The 18397-nt window shown below is 35.0% G+C and overlaps 1 protein-coding gene across 1 annotated transcript; it reads left to right on the forward strand.

Annotated features, from left to right (window-relative positions):
• The first annotated feature begins 10153 nt into the window (after window positions 1-10153).
• LOC111884396 (heat shock 70 kDa protein 17) lies at window positions 10154-16687 on the forward strand. The gene is made up of 14 exons (XM_023880714.3): window positions 10154-11202; window positions 12650-12882; window positions 12977-13136; window positions 13978-14223; window positions 14321-14457; window positions 14535-14838; window positions 14920-15081; window positions 15148-15222; window positions 15317-15417; window positions 15502-15571; window positions 15672-15728; window positions 15820-15881; window positions 16109-16181; window positions 16271-16687. Exons 1-14 carry the CDS (start codon window positions 10441-10443, stop codon window positions 16445-16447), a joined length of 2619 nt encoding a protein of 872 aa, XP_023736482.1. The 5' UTR covers window positions 10154-10440; the 3' UTR covers window positions 16448-16687.
• Window positions 16688-18397: the final 1710 nt, after the last annotated feature.

The following is an 18397-nucleotide window of genomic DNA, read 5'->3' on the forward strand; positions in this document are numbered from 1 at the left end:
TAAGGGGGACTCGGCGAGTTAGTGGCTGGATGAGAAACCCTAAATTTTAGGGTTTTGCACCTATATAATCCCCTTAAGTCCTTAAGTTTGATCTTTTATCAGCCTCCAAACCCTCATATCGACCCTTGTGACACTAAACAACCTTCCCGCTCATATTGTGATCTAGTGTGGTATTTTGGATCAAAAGAAGAAGAAAAGTTGGAAGAAGGAAGCAAGGATCTAGCAAGTAAGCTCTCATCTTCAACTTGGCACTCTTCTAGACCTTTGTAAGTATCCAAGATCTGATTTTTAGTCCTCTATGTTGTTAGATCTTGAGTTTTCCCCTTTTTCTCCTTATTCTTGGATGTTGCAATGGATGGATCTCATAAAGTGTGCAACTTTATGAATTTCCAGGTCAGGGTGACCTTGTAGTGGTTTAGATCTGGTCTTTAGCCGAGTTTTGATGCCATGCATGGGGTTTAGGTCATATTTTCCCCTTTTTGACCCATTTTGGGTTCAAGACATGCATTGAAAATGCATGTCTATGAAGCACCAACCTTTGAGATCCATTTTGGGTTCAAGACATGCATTGAAAATGCAATCTGGAAAGGGTGGGTTTCAAATCTCAAGGATTTTGTGCTTATTTTCTAAGCCCTTGAATCTTTAAACCTTTGGTAGAGTTTTGAGAACTTGGGGTAGCCCTAAAGGATAAAGTTGGAAACTTTATCCTTTTTGATAGCCTTTGAGGTTAGATCTGAGTCTTGGAGTCCCTGAAATCGTAGGATCAACTGAATATATTAAGCTCAGGAAAACTTGGCGAGTTTGCAAGCCAACTCGGCGTGTTGGCTGGGATTTTCCTAACCTTCTGATTATGGTAGGAACTTGATGAGTTTATTGGTACACTCGACGAGTTGGGTCAACATGTACTGTTGACCTTGATCGTTGAGTTTGACTTTGACCATGGTTAACAAAGTTTGACTTCTAAGGGTATTTTGGGTATATTTTGGTTTTGATGGAATTAGTCACATGGTGGTTGTAGGCATTTGAGTCGGGATGTGATATTAGGAGTTAGACCTTATCAGTTCTGCACTACTTTAGAGGTGAGTGTTCCTCACAATACTTATTGGATCGAAGGCACCAGGGTCGGCCCTTTTGGATTGATTATCTTGATTATTGCATGATTGAGTATTATAGTGACGTGTTAGATTGTATCCTGGTAGATAGGATAATTCTATGCTTATTGATTAGTAAGATATGTGGTCGTCTGTTGATTGAGTATATGTTTATGAGTTATGCATATGTCAACATGTGTGTGTGGTTGGGTTAAGGCGGTCCTGCTTTGTGTTGAAGTCTAATAAGACCCAGGGCGGATCGGATAGATTGAAGGCATGTGAGGCGGACTTGTCAAGCCGAAGGCCCGGAGAACGGCCTAGACAGGCTTAAGGCCCGGTGCAGCGGTCCAGACATGCTGAAGGTTCTGTATGCATGTTGTTGTTGTGATATCTATGATTATGTGTTGTGGTGGTATTTTGGAGGAACTCACTAATCTTTGGGCTTACAGTTTTGGATTATGTTTCAGGTACCTTAGAGGATTGTGGGAAGGCGAATGCATGATCGTGTGCCTACTCATGTTTTTGTTTTACGATTTTGGGATTTCTCTGATATGAAGCTTATTTTGAAAACAATTTGTAAACAATGATGGTTTTTGGGTTGATTAAAAAGTTTAAAATTTAAAGATTTTTATGAATGTTACACAATCACTTCGTCCACTATGTTATCAACAACCTCTTCTTTGTGTTCTTCCAACCATTACTACATGTTACTTTCACCAAAATGGTCTACATATATAGGGACTATAACACCCCATTCATAAGTTATTCCTATAAAATCGACACAATCCATCTCACTGGAAATTAAGGTCAAACCTTTGGGAAAATGACTATCGACCCGACAAAATAAAGTTTGTTCCCTCATAAAGTCAATTAAAAAGTTAAGTGACTAAAAGGGTAAACCTTAGAAATTTCATAGGTCATATGTATCATTTTCCCATTTAAATATCGACATCTAAGATTTTGAATAACTTGTAGTTATATTCGTCGAGTTCTTACCTAAGCCATATGACATGCAAGGTAAAATTCTTCCTTATATCCAGACTTGAAGTTATTATACAAATGAATGCATGAAGGTTAAAGTTAAATGATCATAATAAACCTATCAAAGGTGCATGTGAATGTATTGATGATGGAGACGCAATCATATTTGTTATGGATCAAAGCAACAATAAGATAGGTAAACCCGTTTAGCCATTTATGAGAATGATAGTGCTAGGGCAACTAAAACAAAAAAAAATGACTTGCATAAGAAAAATATAAATCAAGTTTAAGTTAAAAAATGCTTTGAAAAAAAAAACTTAAAGTAAAGTTGCTTTAGACTCTAAAATTGCTTTAAAAATAAAAGTGTTAGGGCAAATACATTGTATGCACTACAATTTATGTATAACACTCAATTTTGTTAATACCATAACATATTTTTTCAACACCTTAAATTTAAATATTGACATCCAAGATTTGGAAGAACTTGTAGTTATATTCGTCGACTTCATACCTAAGACATATGACATTGCAATGTAAAATTCTTCCTTATAGTCAAACATAAAGTTATTACACCAATGAACGTAGGAAGGTTAAAGTTAGATGATCATAATAAACCTGTAAAATGTACATGTGAATGTATTGATGATGGAGATCCAATCTTGTGCGTTATGGATCAAAGTGACAATAAGATATGCTAAACCCCTTTAGCCATTGATGATGATGATAATGATAGTGATTATGAAAGTGTTAGAAGAAATGTGAGAATCCTTTCACTTGCTAATATATCTCAAAGATATAATGATGTGATTAATATTTTATTGGGCAACTAAAGCAAAATAAAAATGACTCGCATAAAAATATATAAATCAAGTTCTATGTTAAAAAATGCTTTGAAAGAAAAAACTTAAAGTAATGTTTCTTAGACTCTAAAATTGCTTCAAATATAAAAGTGTTGGACAAATACATTGTATGCACTGCAATTTATGTCTAACAAAAATTTGTTAACAACATAACATAATTTTTTCAACACCTTAAATTTAAATATTGACATCCAAGATTTGGAAGAACTTGTAGTTATATTCGTCGAGTTCAAACCTAAAACATATGACACTGCAAGGTAAAAATTATCCCTTATAGTCAGACCTAAAGTTATTACACCAATGAATGCAGGAAGGTTAAAGATAGATGATCATAATCAACTTGTCAAATGTGCGTGTGAATGTATTGATGACGAAGATCTAATCATGTGCATTATGGATCAAAGCGACAATAAGATATGTTGTAACACCCCGTTTAACATAAAATAAATAAATAAATAAATAATAAACCCTAAAACCCCGAGATGTATTTTTTTATGTTAGCCCTAAATCCGTAATAATTTATTAGAATATTAGCACAAGGAGTTAAATGTTATAATATGGAAGCCGGGGGCTGTTTGGTAACTTTTGGAATTGAATTGAAAGGATTTTTGGAAGCAAGGGGCTATAGAGTAAATTATGGATTTAATTTGAAAACGATTTGGGAAGGAGGGACTAAAAGTGTAAAAATGGACATAAGTTTGAAATGAAGGAGGCAGGGCTAAAACTTGTAACCTCTCCCTTGCCTCTCATTCAAACCCAAACCTTAACCCTAAATCTCTTCTGCAGCCACCACCCTTATCCCTCCAACCTCCAGCCGCCGCCACCTCCTTGTTGCTGCCTTGCACCAACAAGCAACCGAACACACTTCCCGTTGCCGGTAAAGACGAGAATCGTGAGACCGACATTGTGTCAGTCAGGGAGATCGGAAGAAAAAGGCTCGTAGTTGATGTTGCTGCTATTCTCAGTTGGGTTCATGCACCTTTCTCTTCTCCGTCTCTTTTTTGTTAATATGTCGTTGCCATCGCTGACGCTTCGAGCGGCTGTCGCATGTTGCCGCCGTTGCTCACACTGCTGCATGCCACCACGAAGGTGGCTGAGTTTTTGTGCGTGTTTCAGTGCCGGAGCTTGTGTTTCGTGTGTGTATGTGTATGTTGCTGCTGCAAGTTATGAGGTGCGTGTGGGTGCATCTTAGTTGGCCAGAAAAAGAAGAAAACCACCATGGCAACCAACCATGGTGGCTGCCGCCTTGTTACCATTTTCTACCACCACCTGCCACCGTGTGAGGTGAATGTGTGCATGTAATATTGTGTGTATGTGTGTTTTCTACATGGTTGTTGTAGTGGGATTTGTTTGGTCGGATTCTATCTTTATACCGCCACGACCGCCGTGAGTGCGTGGCTGCCGTCAAGGATCACCACCGACCACCACTGCCCGAGGTGGCAGTGAGTGGTTTCTGACTTACTAAACAATAAATGACCTAAGCATCTAACCTTAGACCGAGTGGCACGTGCTTGGGTTGGAAACCCAAATTAGGGTTTAGAAAACCCTAATGTCAAGAAAACCCTATTTTTGGAGTTTTATCGGGACCTGTGTTCAAGCTATTAATTGAACTTGAAATTATACTCGGTAATGCCCTGCGATTAACTTAATGTAGTATTGGACTTAATGAATCAAGTCCTTGAGGGGTTAAGTGTGGAACACTAACCCTAATTATCATTTTATGTGGAAACCCTAGAATCAGGAAGCTCTATTTTTTACAATGATCGGACGCATATTTGGACTATTGCTTGGATCATTATTAAACCCGAGAACTAAGTCAAACCTTAATCAGTCCTACCCTTAGGTGATTAAGTCCTTAATGGGTTAAGGGTCCTTACTTAACCTTAATTGTCATTTTATGTGGAACCCTAATTGTCATTTCATGTGAAGTAGTCGCTGTTGCAAGTGACTATAACTTGTTATTGGGTATTGACTCAAGTATCTTCATGTAGGTGATTGGAAGTGAGTTCAATCTAGTAGAGTTCTTCGTTACTACGGTGGTTACCTACGCACATATCAAGGTGAGTTTCGCCTCATTGTACCGTGGGTCGAAGGCACCAATGCCGACCCACTAGTTTGGTTATCTTTTGTTAGCAGATGGATGCCCTTAGGGACTGTATGTAGTCATGTAAGATAGGCTGAGGACTCTTGATCTATTCTTTCTTACATGTTCCTTGTTGGTTGTTGTTCTAGAGTAGGATCACCTGTTCGGGTGGCTATCTCACCTCTGAGTATATACGGCCATGCATTCCTTGAATTGTTGATATTTAGTATGCTGATATGTTATAGTGATCTGTTAGATTTGTATTCTGGTAGTGAGTATGTTGCTTTATCGTAATAATTTGTAGAACTATATGTTATTTCTGCTTGCTGGTTTTCATCTATGGAGTGCCCTTAAGGACTATCTATGGTCATGTAGGATAGCCTGGGAACTCTTGGTCTATGCTTTCTTGCATGTTCCTTATTTGGTTATGGCTCTAAAGTAGGATCTTCTGTTCGGGTGTCTATCTCACCTCTTGTTACTTATGGTTATCCATTTCATGGAGTTTAGCTGGCGGGGGGACTGTATGTTGTGATTGGATTAGCAGGCAGTAGCGAGCTGTATGAGTGATGTTGCCTGTATTATGTGCCTACTTGATCCTTGATTGTTTAACATGACGACATGTTGTGTTTGGTGTGGGTTGAGGCGATCCTGCTTTGTGTTGTAGGCCAAGATACCTGGTGCGGGCCGACTGTAAGCCGTAGGCACGGAGTCTCGGGATGATTGGTTGGGTTGAGGCGGTAAGGCCAATCAACTCGGTATGGTTGGGCATTCCAGTCTGATGACTGACTGGTCCTGTTGCTTATTTATCTGTCTGGTTATGTGTGGTATTTTGGAGGAAACTCGCTAAGCTTTATACTTATCCAATTGTTTATTGTTTCAGGTATCAACAGTGTCTATGGGAAGGAGAAGGTGAGACTGTACACACTCATCAACAACAACATCGAGGATTCCACATTTTATATAATACTCTGATTTTAAATAAATGTAATTTGGAATAAATGTTTTTTTTCTTAATAATGGATTTATAAATTGGAATGTTTTACCTAAATAAAAATGAAAATTTTTGGGTTGTGAAAATAGGACATTATAAATGGTATCATAGTTGGGGAACGGGTCGATGTATTCGATGGGGACGTCGAAACCTATAATGGGGGTGACGGTGGGCAGGTTAGTTGCACCTGATCCCACATTGGATGGGAAGGAGAACTAAGCAATCCTTAAAAGTGGAGGGGATACCTTCACTGTCACAACGTGTTTTAAAGCCGTGAGGGCAACATATCGCATAAGAACTTTGCAGTTCAGCGTGTCCAGGCGAGAGCAATTCAAGGATGGGTGACCCCCTAGGAAGTTTTTGTTGGATTAGGTGTCTAAGACCATAACTATTTTGGTATGTACTTGACCCGATTATGAGCATGGTCCTTTTGGGTTGCCTTCACTCATACAACTTGATAGGAAGACAAGATGAGAGAGAGTAGAATTTATTATATGAATAATAAATTGGTACTCGAAAATGGTTTTATTAATATATTACAAGTTTAATATATTATTTAGAAATCATATTATTTAATTAGTATTGATCAGAAATTAATTTGGTGATCAAAAGAGACTGATTAAATAAAGGGGACTGATATTGCAATTAATTGTTAGTTGCTAGTTGGGCTGATGGACTTCATAGAGTGAAGTGGACAAAATTTATGGGGAAGCCCATCAGACTTCGTCCAAGGGTTCTAAGGAAGGAATCCATGGGCTGCTTAGGCCTTAAGCAGGAATTAGGGTTTCCTTCAGAAACCCTAGCAGCCCACACAGTTATATAAGGAACCCTTTACATATGATTTTCGGCCCTATGAGTTTTATGAGAAACCCTAGCCGAAATCCTTCCTTCTCCAAGTCATCTTGTTGCATCAAGTGTTTGTGATTCCATTAGAGATGCAACATTTGAGGCACTAGGCTTTCATAAGTCAAGATCAAGAAGGATTGTGATTGTTATTGCTACATAACAATCAAGGTAAACTTTCTAACCCTAATATGTGATTTTCATATTTGTATGCTAGTCAATTAGGGTTTATTGCTTTGGTATTCAATGTTGTATGTTTAATTAGAAAACCCTAGATCAAAGCAATTAGGGTTGCATGAACACCATAGGGATGATGTTATGCTCATAACCCAACAGTTTTCGTGTCGGGAGCCCAAAACGGACAATATTGTGATACGTGCCAAAGGAGGATGTTACATATGCAAAACCCTATAGCCATTGCTGATGATGATAGTGATAATGATTATGAAAGTGTTAGAACAAATGTGAGAATCATTCACTTGCTAATATATGTCAAAGTTAATATTATAAAAGGAAACTAAAACAAAATAAAATTCACTTGCATAAAAAAATACAAATCAAGTTTTAAGTGCAAAAATGTTTTGAAAAAAAAACTTAAAGTAAAGTTGCTTTAGACTCCAAATACGCTTTAAATATAAAAGTGTTGGGTAAATACATTGCATGCACTACAATTTATGTCTAACACTCAATTTTGTTAATAACATAACATAATTTTTTCAACACCTTAAATTTAAATATTGACATCCAAGATTTGGAACAACTTGTAGTTATATTCGTCGAGTTCATACATAAGCAATATGACACTACAAGGTAAAATTCTCCTTTATAGTTAGAACTAAAGTTATTACATCAATGGATGTAGAAAGGTTATAGTTAGATGATTATAATAAACTTGTCAAATGTGCATATGAATGTATTGATGATGTAGATGCAATCGTGTGTGTTATGGATCAAAGCGATAATAAGATGTGCTAAACCTCTCTAGCCATTTATGAGAATGATACTTATAAGTGTTAGAAGAAATGTGAGAATCCTTCACTTGCTAATATATCTCAAAGATATACTAATTTTATTAATATTCTAAAGGGAAACTAAAACAAAATAAAAATTACTTGCATAAAAAAATATAAATCAAGTTTTAAGTTAAAATTTTGAACAAAAAACATAAAGTAAAGTTTCTTTAAATATAAAAGTGTTGGGAAAAATATATTGTATGAATTGCAATTTATGTCTAACACTCAGCATTTTTAATAACATAACATAATTTTTTCAACACCTTAAATTTAGTTATCGACGTCCAAGATTTGGAACAACTTGTAGTTATATTCGTAGAGTTCATACCTAAGCCATATGATATCGCAAGATAAAATTGTCCCTTATAGTCAGACCTAAAGTTATTACACAAATGAATGCATGAAGGTTAAAGTCAGATGATCATAATAAACATGTCAAAGGCGCATGCGAATGTATTGATGATGAAGATGCAATTGTGTGTGTTATGGATCAAAGCGACAATGAGATATGCCAAACCCCTCTAGCCATTTATGAGAATGATAGTGACAGTGATTATGAAAGTGTTAAAAGAAATGTAAGAACCCTTTACTTGCTAATATATCTCAAAGATATATTGCTGTGATTCATATTAAAGGGAAACTAAAACAAAATAAAAATTACTTGCATAAAAAAAATCAATTCTTTAAATGCTGAACACTAGAGCCTTTGAGAAAGACAAATATGTTGCTTCTAGCCTTTTATTTAAGGGAAAATGACTTATAAGGGTAAGAATGTTTCAAAAATATTAAAAAAACCAACCAAACTTTTATATTCTTAAAAAAAAATGCTATCAAACTTAAGTCTTTGTATAAAAAACACTAATGAAATATACCTTTTGTTCATATCTTATCTAGTGGTAATCAATTGTTGTGGATTAATTGATGAGTAAGATTAAAAAATTGTAGAGTTAGTCTAAGATTAATGACACATGGGAAAGAGCGAGTGACATGACATTTATGTGTGCATTTCTTTCTTTAAATTGGATTAGGGCTTTTGCTCATAATAAGGAACGACTTCTCTTGAGTTTCTTCTCCTGCATCGTCTTCTTCTTCAGGTTGTGCACCGTCTTCTTCTTCTTTAGATCATGTGATGGCATTTATGAGTATATTCTTTCATTAAATCCAATAACCTTCCATGTACAGAAGCAACACCCAAATCCACTTGTAATTACAAATGATTAACACTATATACCCAAGACTCAAAACATTTGCTAAAATCTAAGTGGTTGATTATATTAGCATAAAAGATACAAACAGAGTAAATAAGCCTCTACAACAACAACAAACTATACTTAAACATCAAGTTGTAAAAAAGAGTACAACAACAACAATACATAAAAAGGCAACTAATAAGGGTAAAATAGTCAAAGTATTGGAAAAATCTCCCACTAGCAACTGTGAATTCTGAAAGCAATAGGTTTTAAATAAAACTGATGAACCGTAGATGAAACGATTAAACATATGACACTAAAACATACCCACACCATACAAAACCAAACAAGGGTAAAATGGTCAAAGTAAGATAAAAGATAATGAGATTAATCAATCAATTATCACCGGACAAATGATTCAAATTATATTCATATCAATGTGATTGGAAACCCGAAGAGAAGCAAGAGAAGGAGCTCAAATACTAATTATGTGAGATATTAACTAAGAACGATTAAATGATTTATTACAACCATTTGTTCAAATATTTATGAAGTGAGAAAATTATAAAATAGGAGCACGAGCACTTCCTCATCCATGCCATTTTCTTTTTTCTTTTTATTTTTTTAACATGTAGAATAAAATAGGTAACCTACATGTGCCGAATATCATAGGTAACATTTGAACAAAAATTATATTTTTTTGGTGTTTTTTTTAACAAAACCTTTAGCTGAAATTGTGAAGAAACATTAAATAAAAATATTAAGTTTTAAAGATGCTCTAATGATAGACGTTATTTAAGATATTAAGATAATATTATTTAGTACTCATCTCCATTTTAAAAACATGTTATTTGCTAAAAGCTCAACTTTAAATGAACCGCGTATCTGTAAAAACAAATGCAAACAAAACTTTATAATAATGTTGTAAAACAAGATATTGTTAAAAAAAATAAAAAATTATAGTAATTATTAATTAAAAATTCGGCTATTTCTCAATCGACGCTTTCCAAATATAGTTATTTTAGTGATTGTCTAGAAAAATGTCTGATATTCAATTGTGATAAACCCTAGTGGCCTACTCGAACTCGACCTCCCAAAAGTCACGATTTCGCCAAACAACGCACCAGGGCTATCATAAGCAACCACATGGCACTTTGGCTTACGTGGCGTCTTACTATTGGTTAGCCATACCAATGACCACGTAGAGTCAACCTCACACGTCCCCCAGAAAATAGATCACTCCTCCTGGTTCTGTTAAATTCACTGCTACGCTTAAAACCTTCGACTTACGTCTCCACAAATCCTAATTTCAATCCCACTTCGCCATTCGTATAGTTTCCCCAAGGAGGAGATTTAGCTAGGGCTGTAGATCCATCAACCGATCTACAATGTCCAAAACAATGTTTCGGTTAGGTTTAATGGGGTTTTTGCTGTTGTTAAATTCAGTTCCTTCGCGATCAGCTGTGTCTAGTATTGATCTGGGTTCTGAATGGATAAAAGTTGCCGTGGTGAATCTAAAACCGGGTCAAGCTCCGATATCCATCGCCATAAACGAAATGTCTAAAAGGAAATCACCAGCTCTGGTGGCGTTTCACGCTAATGATCGTCTCATTGGCGAGGAGGCAGCTGGGATTGTTGCACGGTATCCTGATAAGGTTTATTCTAATGTACGTGATTTAATTGGAAAGCCCTTTTCTCATGTCAAGAAGATTCTAGATTCCTTGTATCTGCCTTTCAATGTGGTTGAAGATTCTAGAGGCGGCGCCGGGATCAAAATCGATGATGGCGTTACTGTGTATTCGGCGGAGGAATTGACTGCTATGATTTTGGGTTATGCTTTGAAATTGGCTGAGTTCCATAGCAAGGTGCCGGTGAAGGATGCTGTTATTACAGTGCCTCCGTATTTTGGGCAGGCGGAGCGGAAGGGTTTGCTTCAGGCGGCGCAATTGGCTGGATTGAATGCTCTTTCTCTCGTTAACGAGCATTCAGGTGCTGCACTTCAGTATGGGATCGATAAAGATTTTGCCAACGGGTCGAGACATGTTATTTTCTATGATATGGGATCCAGCAGCACTTATGCTGCTCTTGTTTACTTCTCGGCTTATAACACTAAAGAATACGGCAAGACTGTTTCTGTCAATCAATTTCAGGTACTGACATTTTCTATTACAATAAACGCTTATACTATTTATGTGTTGCTTTCTTTGTAAATATTTAGTTGTGTCACTGGTGGCGTGCATTATATTTAACTTATCTGTTACCAGCAAACGATAGAGATAACCATGAACATTTGCACAAGAAGTAGAAGTGCAAATATAGGATGAATACAGATAGACATCATGGGCTCTGTTTATATTCTTAGAGTTCTGCACCAATACCCTAACAAGAATGGGGTAATGATAGGTAAGATACAGAGAGACAGTAAGACCTGTGATACATCATACAAGCAATAGAGCTGACATTTCAAAGGGGAATGGAAAAGAAGATAAATATCGTACACAGAGAAAAGATAGAAAATGTTGCTAAGACTTGACCTGTGCTCATTAAATAAGGAGTGACAGTAACCACCCCATCTCCACTTGCTCTTGTAATCCTTTACTAGAACTTGACCACTGTCATCCACTCATCCTTAATATGGTTTATGTTTCTTATGTCCCTTTTCCTTCTCTCTTTAACTCTGTTGATTTTGCTAACTTGTAGATTCTATTTCCCCCATCTTTTCATCCAAACTCTTGTAGCCATATGCCTGGATTTAGCAACAACTATTTTCCCCTCTTGTTTGGCCTCCCTGCATCTTCCCTTTGCCTTGCCTCCATCCCCGTCCCCACTACTTATTAGAGTTCCTTAAGGCTATGTTTGGCGTGCCATAACTAGCTTATTTTTTGAGCTTTTTTAGGTTGTCATGTTTGTCAAACCAAAAAGTAGCTTAAGTGCTTTTTAAAAAGCTATGCAGACTAGTGTTTTAACGAGCTTATTGAGCTTTTTTAAAAATATTTCCAAATGTACCCTTTATAGCTTTTTTAGAATTCTTCCAAATATACCCTTTATTAATTATAAAAAAACTCAATCTTTTACTTGCTGTTTTATGTGATTTTACTTAATCCAATGCACATTAGAAGCTATTTGGGATTACACCAGGATTTCTGAGTTCACTTATTAGATTACACCAGGATTCTACTCTTATTTAGTATTTACAGATTATTAGGTATATGATATGGCAACATTTGAATCATATATATAAGTAAATCATAACCAAGTGTTACTCATTAAAGACCGATAAAATCTCTTCACCTGACCACCCTCCTTAAACTTATTCCCCACAGAAGTAATTCAAGTTTGTTCTATAAAAGTGTCAAAAGTTGTATTATTTTGAAAGGCTACTAAAACATACTGGGTTGTATTAAGCCATATGCACCAGAATTGAGACCCAACTAGCTAAACCAACACTCTGCAGATAAGAAATTGAGAATGGATGTCTAAATCCTGTTGTGGCTAGTAGCTATGTATTTGTGCTATGTGCTTTGTTACGATTCAGTACTTTTATCACATTAGCATTATTATGATATTGGTTGATAACACGTATGAATTGTGATACAGGTCAAAGATGTTAAATGGGATCCAGAGCTAGGTGGTCAAAACTTGGAATTACGGTTGGTGGAACACTTTGCAGATGAGTTCAACAAACAGGTTGGGAATGGGGTTGATGTCAGAAAGTCTCCCAAGGCAATGGCTAAACTGAAAAAGCAGGTTAAACGTACAAAAGAAATCCTCAGTGCAAATTCTGCAGCACCATTTTCAGTTGAATCACTTCTTGATGACCGTGATTTTAGGTACACTCCATTAATCTGTTCTTGGTTCCTCAGTTTAGGTCTTTCTTGTTGGCAATTAATCATTCCAAATTCCTGGTTCTTTTGTTGTTATCAGGAGCACAATTACTCGTCAGAAATTTGAAGAGATGTGTGAAGATTTGTGGGAAAGATCTATTATCCCTGTCAAAGAATTGCTTAAACACTCTGGTTTGAAGGTCGATGAGATATACGCCTTTGAGTTGATTGGAGGTGGCACTCGAGTACCCAAGTTGCAGGTTTTTTTCTACATCTTTTTCATTTTATAAATCTTCCCATTACTTACTATAATATTATTTCCGAATCCCTTCACGAGGTAGTGTTAATTAGTTAGTGTTCTTGATCTTGTTTTTATTAAGTTGCCTAGCCTTTCTTCTGTTAGAGCACCTCAATGGGATTTTTTTTTTTTTTTTTTTTTTTTTTGAGGATTTTTACTATTACCATAAGCTTTTCAAAAAAAGTTTATCAACATTGGGGGCCAAACCTTTTGTATTAAAAAAAGTAAAAAACCACTTCTTTTTCCATGAGAAATATTTTGTTTTTTATATTTTTGACCCTTCATCCCCTCCCCTCAACAGCATTTACATATTACCATTTACCCCCTCAATATATATTATCTTCTGATTAATTAATCTATTTTACTATGAATGCAAAATAAAATTATAATATCTTTCATGCAAAAATATCATCAAGAAAGAATGTCAAGACAATCAAAATGACACCAATGTCAAACATCAAGGAACATAACATACCAATCATATATTATTGCCTTTTATTTTTATAACTACATATTCGACCAAAATGACACCAATATCAAATATGACGCTTGCTTAAAAAACAACAAATTGGATAAGGGGGTTTTGTAAAAACATTTCAAATAGATGAGGATGTATGTTTTATTGCTGAAAAGAGCTTTTGCATTGGAGAAGATTTATAAAGATAGGTATGAGTTAAATAAAGTTAGTGGAAAGCCGATGTGGCAAAAAGAAAAAGCTTTTAAAAAGGCTAAAATCATTGTGGATGCAGTTGCAAGGTTTTGGATTTTTTTTTTCAATATTGATTTATGTATCCCTTTTACAGGCTAAGCTTCAAGAATTCCTTGGAAAGAGTGACGTGGACAGACATCTAGATGCTGACGAGGCAACAGTTCTTGGTGCTTCATTACATGCTGCAAATATAAGTGATGGGATCAAATTAAACCGTAAACTTGGTATGGTTGATGGTTCCATGTATGGTTTCATGATGGATCTAGAAGGTCCTCAACTTGTAAAAGATGAAACCACCACACAGTTACTTGTACCAAGGTTAAAAAAGTTACCCATCAAGGTAAATAAATCAATCTCATCAAAAACACTCCTCCTAATCTTTTCTATCATCAATACAACAACTCTTACCTAACTAAATTTTTCATAATCATTCACAGATGTTCCGATCAATCACTCACAACAAAGATTTTGATGTTTCACTTTTATATGAAGATGAACACCTCTTGCCACCTGGCGTTACTTCACGTACTTTTGCAAAGTATTCCGTCTCTGGTCTAACTGATGCTAGTGAAAAGTAAGTACACAGATTAATATTTATATGCAGCTAAAGATAGGTTTCTTTTTTGTAATGTATTTTTTTTAACTGTTTAGGTACATGTCACGCAACCTTTCGTCCCCTGTGAAAGCTAGTCTCCATTTCTCTCTTAGTAGAAGTGGCATATTTTCATTGGATAGAGCAGATGCTGTGATTGAAATTTCTGAGTGGGTAGAAGTTCCAAAAAAGAATGTTTCTGCTCCCCTCAACTTAACTGTTGAAGCTGATTCCACCAAAGAGACAGATGCTAGTGATGATACGAGTACCCACTCGGTTAACACCACCGCAAATGACCAAAATACCCTTGATCTTGGCACAGAAAAGAAACTGAAGAAACGTACTTTCAGAATTCCTCTAAAGGTTTGGGCTTAATAAATCCCATTAAGATTTATATTATTGTTGTAGTTTTTTATTGATTATGTATGGGTATTTTGGGTATAGATATCTGAGAAGACTGTGGGGTCAGGGGTACCTTTGTCAGATGAAGCTCTTGCTGAAGGTATCAAAAGGTTGAATGCACTTGATGCAAAGGATGCAGAAAGAAGGAGAACTGCAGAGACGAAAAATGATCTTGAAGCATACATATATGCAACCAGAGAAAAGGTTAATTTTTCATTTTATTATTAATATTAGTTTTTAGTTCTCATTTCTATTTATTGCGTTTGGCAGCTTGATTATCTGGATGAATTACAAACAGTTTCTTCTAGTGAGCAACGCCAGTCATTCATTGAAAAACTTGATGAGGTTCTCTCTCTCTCTCTCTCTCTCACACACACACACACACATGCAAAATGGGTATTCGATTGACCTTAACATGGATTTTGTTTGTGTTTTTTAGGTGCAAGATTGGTTGTACATGGATGGTGAAGATGCTTCAGCTACTCAATTTGAAGAACGTTTGGATCAACTGAAGGATATCGGGGACCCCATATTTTTCAGGTATGCAATAAATAAAAAATAATAAAATTTGATTGTGATATTACAAAACATAAATTTTTATAAACATGTGGGATATATATGTAGATACAAAGAGCTTACAGCAAGGCCAGAAGCATCAAAAAGTGCTAGACAGTATTTAACTGAGCTTCAAGAGGTAAATAATTATATCCTCTGATTAAAAATTTCACATAATAAATTGAAGAATCCTCTGCCTCTGCCAGGCTGTCACTTATAATTATTTTTCATTTGTGCAGATTGTTAGTGGGTGGGAATCCAAAAAACCATGGATTCCAAAAGAGAAAATTGATCAGGTCAATTGCTTTCTTTCTCATCTTTAAAGTTTAAAGTATGCACAGCTTTATTTTATGGAACATAAAGTTTAATATTTTTGTTAATTTCCAGGTACTACGTGAGGCAGAAAATCTTAACAAGTGGTTGAATGATAAGGAGGCTGAGCAAAAAAAGTGAGTTGAGTTAATGTTATTTTTGCAATTCTGGTCCCCATGGTCCCTAAGTATAAGCCAATTTATGCAATTTTGGCTTATACTTATGGACCAAAATTTTAATTTACTTAAAAAAAAAAACAGCAATTATCATCGGGTTATATGCAAGGATTATGTACAATTGATTGATTAACATGGCAATGGCATAAACGTAATTGGTTAAAATGAAATTCCTTGTACTTGTACAGGATATCAGCATCTGCGACTCCAGCTTATACGTCTCAAGAAGTTATGAGCAAGCTATTTGATCTTCAAGACAAGGCATGATATGATATGTTTTTGTTTATTTCCACTAAGAATTAAAGATGTTTTGCTTACTCATATTTATGATAATATTTATTACCAACCAGGTTGCGAGCACTAATAGAATCCCAAAGCCTAAACCGAAAGTGGAGAAGGTGAGTGTGAAGAATGAAACCGAGACTCCAACTCCAACTGAGAAAGAGGAGACAAAAGGCAGCGATGAGAGTAGTAGTGAGTCCAAAAAAGAAGAGACAGACAGGGAATCTACACATGATGAGCTATGATTTAACCAACATTAACATATAGAACAAGCCGTGTAAGCTTCTGGTTTTTATAGGGAAGGAGGTTAGGGGAGAGAGGTAGTTAAAAGTTGAAAGTAATATATCTTATCATATATCATGAAAAACCAATTGAGTACTTCCATTCCATTATTTGGATCTATTTTTGTCCCAGTTTTGTATCTCATAAGCCACTCTTACTACTTGTATACGTTCATGGATTTCTACTTGTTTAACCTATTCCCATATCAAGGTTCAAATCAAAATGATTACAATAAACACCAACAAAAACACAAACTACTCCTAAAGACTTTTCATAAAATTAGGGTTTGCCAAAAATAGCCACTAATTTTCCCCAAATTACCATTATGAATACATCTTAAAAATGGACATTTATTATTTCTCTTTGCGAAAGGTCACTATTTTTTTTTCTTAATCTTTTTATAAATCCCACCCAAGTCCATTTTTTTAATAATTACCTAATTGATAACAAATCCCTCATAAAACACACTATGCACCCATGGTGTAAAGATTTTTTTTAAAGGTATATCATAATTCATACCAACCAACTCAAAAAAAACTTTCTATCTGTATTTTTGTCAAAAAATGTCTACTAATGGATCCAACAAGTCACTCGCAACCTCGTTTCACTATCTTTCTAATGACTACCTTAATTTCATTATCTTTCTAATGACTACCATAACATACTTTCACAACCTTTCCGGATGTTGAAGATCAACCAAGCTGGGACCCATTACGGTCTCGGGGTACTTCAAAAACGTATAAAAGAATATATGTGAAGAGGAAAAAAAAAGATAGAATGGGGGAAAATATGAAAAATGAATTAAAGTGTGGAGAGATGGATTTGTGAAACCGATAGAAATGTTTAGAACTTATGGAAGAACATGATTGTCTTGAACATAACATTAGAATTAGACAATTTCATTTGACGAAGAAAAAACATTGTGTCCATTATAATTTCTAAAGAAAAATCAAGATGATAATTGGATGTGTTTTTAGTATTAACTGTCTGTTTGTGATTTTATATTTAGAAATGAAAATATTTTCATGCAACTTTTTATAATATATAATCTTTAGATTAAAATAATGTATTCTTATTATTTTTGTTGTTTTGCTGTAAGTTTTTGCAATTTATATTTCTTATTTTTTATTCCTACAAATTCTTCTACCCAATGAAATATTTGACATGTGTAACATTTAATGATATTTTAATGTACTAATATGACATATGTTATCATTTAATTGAATAGGAGAATTAGAAGGAACAAAAGTAGGTGGATATTTAATTTCTCTAAATATAAATATTAATAAAATATTAGAGTTTATTCGGATCACAATAGGATGGGACAATTTTTCTTTTGGACCAGGCAAAAAATGGTTTTGACGATTGTCCTAAACATGCCGACTTTTCACCCCCACGCAGGTGATAACCGGGCTGGGCTTTTTCTGAACCAACAATAAAATATTAAGTATTAAAGAAAAAAGGCTGAACATGGGATGATATATTTTTAAAAATCAAAATGATGTATGACATTACAATTTTATTTTAAATATTATAGAATATCATACTGAATAAAGTGGTTGGTTCGTTAGATGTTTGTTAGTTAGGTAGTTTGTACTTTGTATTGATTAGTATTCATTATAAACACGATAGTTGGCTTGTAAATATAACGGTGTAAAACTACAAACAGTGAAAAATTGCATGCCTCACGTTTTCCGTTATCTCCCGATTCAAATGTTTTAACTCCCATCTAATCTTAAGATGTAATAAAGATAATTGTTCGATTAAACAAGAATATTTATTAATTATTATATAGTTTTTTATGTATAAAAATAGTCGAGCTTTGGTTTGTTAGTCAATAGTATACTTCCAGTTTAAAACAATCTTATCGGATCTTTCTCTGCAACGAAACCACATTAAGAAAACGGATTAGA

Source organism: Lactuca sativa, chromosome 3 (assembly GCF_002870075.4).
Source record: "Lactuca sativa cultivar Salinas chromosome 3, Lsat_Salinas_v11, whole genome shotgun sequence".
Classification (NCBI taxonomy): Eukaryota; Viridiplantae; Streptophyta; class Magnoliopsida; order Asterales; family Asteraceae; genus Lactuca; species Lactuca sativa.

Excerpts from the sequence above, each read along its gene's own strand:
- LOC111884396 (XM_023880714.3), top strand. The coding sequence starts at position 10,441 with ATGTCCAAAACAATGTTTCGGTTAGGTTTAATGGGGTTTTTGCTGTTG. Across the intron at positions 14,224-14,320 it reads TAAAAAAGTTACCCATCAAG|ATGTTCCGATCAATCACTCA; the intron begins GTAAATAAATCA and ends AATCATTCACAG. Across the intron at positions 15,882-16,108 it reads AAGGAGGCTGAGCAAAAAAA|GATATCAGCATCTGCGACTC; the intron begins GTGAGTTGAGTT and ends GTACTTGTACAG.